At 42.4% G+C, this 4835-nt stretch overlaps 1 protein-coding gene across 1 annotated transcript; it reads right to left on the bottom strand.

The window, feature by feature from the left end:
• Nucleotides 1-434: 434 nt before the first annotated feature.
• On the bottom strand, nucleotides 435-4059 carry LOC123120877 (indole-3-glycerol phosphate synthase, chloroplastic). Its single transcript, XM_044540855.1, has 10 exons — nucleotides 3816-4059; nucleotides 3496-3720; nucleotides 3192-3368; nucleotides 3021-3095; nucleotides 2024-2068; nucleotides 1735-1899; nucleotides 1444-1522; nucleotides 1281-1360; nucleotides 843-911; nucleotides 435-732 (listed from the first exon to the last, which is right to left on the bottom strand). The coding sequence occupies exons 1-10, from the start codon at nucleotides 3948-3950 to the stop codon at nucleotides 649-651; spliced, it is 1134 nt and encodes a 377-aa protein (XP_044396790.1). The 5' UTR covers nucleotides 3951-4059; the 3' UTR covers nucleotides 435-648.
• Nucleotides 4060-4835: the final 776 nt, after the last annotated feature.

Below are 4835 nucleotides of genomic sequence, written 5' to 3'. Positions count from 1 at the left end.
CTGGCAAGAAATTGGTCGTATAAAAACTAGTTTGCTTGGAACATATCTCAGTAAGAGCAGTCATTCCAAGCTTTTCTGCAGACGTGAAGCATGTACTTCACTTCATGTCAAGATCTGGTAGAACATACATTGAGTAGCCCAGAGAGGGAGGATGAAACAACTATTCATTCCATAATTCAAGATGTTGTTTTCAGTTGAACTCTTGTACATGCTAGATCACATTACAATCTATGTATAGAAAACTTTTCTGAATGCTTGTATTTTTTGTGGTAAGGGAGTACTGGATTGGTAGCACGGCAGCACCAAGTTCCAGAATTTTTCTGTCCCTATGCGGTTGATTTTTTTTCTTTCAGGGGTACATGGTTGATATTCTGGATGCTGACTTTGTTATTGAGGAACTATCTAGTGCTCCCACCTCTGGCCCAATATTTGTGTTCAGTTTTAAGATGGGTCACACATCTATATAAATAAGAGAACGGATTACATTATTTTGGAGCGCATATTACTCTTATTCATATACATCTGGTGCACTCCATTCGGAAGTGCATATGCACACCTATTTATGCTTGCTACATAAAAAGTAGCCACAAACACAAATCTGCTCCAAAGAACGGAAAAAGCCAACACACACAATTGCAGAGCATTAAGTCAACTCAAGAGCTCCTTCCCGAAAAGCCCAGCAATGGCTCGCCCAGGATCTTCTTCCTTGATCAGAGACTCTCCTACCAAAACCTGCAAGCAAGAACATACACCGCCCTCAATAAAACACATATCACTTAGGGCCCATGTAAGATTATTTGTACTGGCTCTCATTTTTTCGAATGATAAGTACAAAAACTTACAGCAGAAACGCCAGCGCTATGCACATATGCAACATCATCGGGAGTGAACAGGCCAGATTCACCAACAACCTGAAAACCAAAGATTCGTAAAAATCCAGTACAAACTATCTTAAAGCATTTTATGTTGCTAGACTGAGTAGCAACTATAAATTCTGTAGGCTGTCAACAGTGCCCAATATGTGCATCAAAGAATCAATGCGCTGCATCAAGGATTAGATGAAAACTTGCTTGTACCTATTTTATTTAATATATTTATTACATAAGTATATTCAAATCAGTTAAGAGGATTTTATAAGGCTATAGTTAGTCGAAAGGACGAATGATGCTAAATCGTGTTGTAACGTGATGTTGGTTTCTTTAATAAAGTTCAGTTGAAGTACAAGGGAGTCCCTTCATTTGTTCAAATAAAGGAGCAACGGTCAATTAAATGGAGCCTACAAATATTCCCTTCTCCTTTATGATATCACCACGCTTCTCCATCAACATCCTTGTGTTTGAAGTATCAACTACGAATGTCTCTGCAAAGGATAATAAACTTCAGCACCACCTATGCACGAACGAAAAAACAAATTTGGCCTCAGAAAGTGATGAAAACTGGTACCTAGACTACGGTTATTGATTCCAATAAGCTCAACACCATCTATTCTCAGCACGCGGTCGAGTTCTTTCTCATCGTGAACCTGAAATACCAATCACTTTTTAGCATACATTTTTGTGGGGTGTGGAAGGGGCCTATTTATATTTATCACGGAGTTAATAACGTCAACCATTCAGTCACAATATTAATTGCAAAATGGAACAAGGAGTGGTCCATTTTTCATATCAAATTTGAACTGTTCAAACGTGTACAGTATATGGGAATACCACCTGGCCCAAAACATCCAAAACATACCTCAATAAGAGCAGTCATTCCAAGATTTTTGCAAATGCGAAGCATGTACTTCATGTCAAGATCCGGTAGCACAGCAGCAATCAAGAGAATCGCATCGGCGCCCTTTGATCGTGCGTAGTAGATTTGCCAGATATCGATGACGAACTCTTTGCACAGAAGAGGGCACTGCATTTGCATGACCACAATCAAGAGATCTGTAATTTGTATATAGTGAAAACAAAGATAGAAGAAAAATATATTATTCAAACACGATAGGCGCATGTCTCCATCGTAGACTCATAGTAGGTACCTGCACACCCGAATTGCGGACCGTTTCAAGGTTCTCAAAGCTCCCCTACAGAATCGACGGAGTTGCAAATATCAGAAATGAACGAAACCAATTTAATCAATGTATAACAGGTACTATAAAACCAGTTCATCTAAAAATAGGCATAAAAGTACGGAAAAACTAACGCCCACACGTGTGGGCGTTTGCACATCACCCACACGCCTCCATCACCACTCATTTTGCCATGTATGAACAGATGACATCAGCAGAAATCTTTTTGGTTTTCGGCTTAAAAACGTTTTATCTCCTAATTAAAAAAGCGAATTAAAAATCCGTTTTCACCATTAAATCCGTCTCGACGAGATCTTCAAAACTAGACCCCATGTTGATATGTTTCGACGAAATTTTTTTTTGCCCAAAAGTTGCCATGATGTTTACACTGTAGTTGCCATAGTGCTTAAACTAAAGTTGCCATGTGGCAATTTTAGTTTGTAGATCATGGCAATTTTAGTTTTTCGATGATGGCAATTCCAGTACTTTGATCATGAAAATATTTTTTTGTATGAACCATGACAATTTTAAGTGCATGTATCATGGCAATTTTAATTTATGGTGCATGACAAGTCTAGTTTCTTAATTCCCCATTTTATAATATGTCAAAATTTACTTTTAAATGTAGAAGAAAATAGCTGAAATATATCATGGCAACTTCAGTATAGACATTATGGCAATTCATGTGCAACAGACACGGCAACTTTTAACCAAAAAAAATTTCGTCGAAATATATTGATATGAAATCTAGTTTCGAAGATCTCGTCGCCAGGGATTTAATGGTGAAAACGGATCTTCAATCAGATTTTTCATTTAAGAGATAAAACATTTTAAAAACAGAAAATATAAAAAGATTTTCACATGCATGCATGCGGTGATATGGCATAGTCTGTGTGCTATAGGGCGTGTGGGCAGGTTTAGCTCCCACCACACATATTGGCGTTAACTTGTCCTAAAAGTAACGAACCTGAAAGTGCTTCTCATCCGTGAGGATGCTAAGGCAAGCCGCGCCGTTTTTCTCGTATGCCTGCGCGATCTCAACCTGTCGCCAATTTCCAACGTCAGTCGTATCGTATGTGATTATTAACACTGCACATGACGAAGACAGAGTAATACATTCAGAGTAAAAAAAACCCACCGGGTTGAAGTTCTCCCTTAGCACGCCCCTGCTGGGCGACGCCTTCTTAACCTCGGCGATCAGGGCAGGCACGCCGTTGCGACGGTGGGCTGCCGTGAGAGCGCCGATGAAATCCCTGGCCGGCGGCGCGTGCTCGCTGGACTCCACGACACTCTTCAGAGGCTTCTTGGCCTTCCTCTGCACGCATGCACGTCTCAGAGGAGTCAGCAACGCCATGAACAACGAACATCAATGCAGTCTTGAGATGCAGCGTGCATGCAAGTATATCAAATCAAAGTGTGTCTGCATGTACTTATTTCTGTACCTGCGACACCTCCACCTCCTTGTCCCACACGATCTGCTCGAGGATGTTGCGGGGCACGGCCTTATCGTCGCCGGAGCCCTCCGAGGGGTACCGGGGGCGGCACCGGCGGCGGATGCGGATGCCCTGCGCGGCGGCGATGGAGTTGATCGTCTTGCCGCTCTCCCACTGGATCACCTCTTCCGAGTTGAACATCTCATCGTGCTCCAGCGCGTACAGGATGGCCTCCTGCGACACAGACGAACGCAGATTTTCTTTTCTATAAGAGGAAGAGCATGCACACGATCCCGTTTGGAATCAGGAAGAAACAGAGCTCGACGCACCTTGGCCGCGGCGCATCGGACGGCGCGGCCGCCTCCACGGATGCTGCGGAGGAGAGACGGCGAGTGGGTGGACGGAGAGGATACGGATGAGAAGGCTGCGACATGGAAGGGCGCGGCCGCCAGCAGAGACTCCATTCGGACGAGATGTCTCGTTGGGAAGATCGTGGGAGGCTAATAAGCTGACCGAAGGAGTGGATCGTGCCCAGCCGTGATCTCGTGAGGTGAGGTAGACATCATCCATTGGAGTGGCTATATATAGGCGGGCGGGAGCGCAGCGGCAGGGGCAGCCCGGCGCTCTGGCCGTTGTTTGAATGAATGGCAAGACGTAATTGACCCAGTATGGCAGTATCACTATCAGCATATGCGGCCGGATTACAGCACACCATCTAAAAAGGAGAGGACTTAAGCACGTAGGGGGAGATCTGGAAAGACATTCAATATTTTTTAGCACGTCGAATGATTGAACGTGCCCTGTATACAAAAACAAAAGAACAATCTTGCATTTTTAAATAACATACCATTCGCCAATCGTGCATGTCTAGATAACATACTATATACTACTGTATATGCACACTTCTGGAAAGAAAATACCACTCCCTCCCTTCACAAATACTTTATCCATCAAGAATTAGTCGTCGCTCAAAAGGATGTATCTAGCACTATTTGGTAGTCGCTCAAACGGATATATCTAGCACTATTTTTAGTGTTAAATTACATCCGTTTGAGCGATAACTAATTCCGGATGGAGGGAGTATAATATATTTTGGATATTTCAATATAGATCCGGTATAGACTGAAATGAGTGAACAAACACACTAAATATGTCTACATGCATCTAATCCACAAAAGTTCTATTTATGGACGGAGGGAGTATATCCACCACGCATGTATCCTTGGATTTCTATTTTTACACTAGGCCACTTTTGCACCAATTATTGCAAATGGATATATACTATATCAAATATAAATATCCATAGATTCTTAAAGACATTTCACAACTTTTCAGAGTGGGCCAAAACA

The sequence above is a fragment of the Triticum aestivum genome, chromosome 5D (assembly GCF_018294505.1).
Source record: "Triticum aestivum cultivar Chinese Spring chromosome 5D, IWGSC CS RefSeq v2.1, whole genome shotgun sequence".
NCBI lineage: Eukaryota > Viridiplantae > Streptophyta > Magnoliopsida > Poales > Poaceae > Triticum > Triticum aestivum.
The sequence above is the reverse complement of the archived record's forward strand: the minus strand, read 5'-3'. Positions and strand labels throughout refer to the sequence as shown.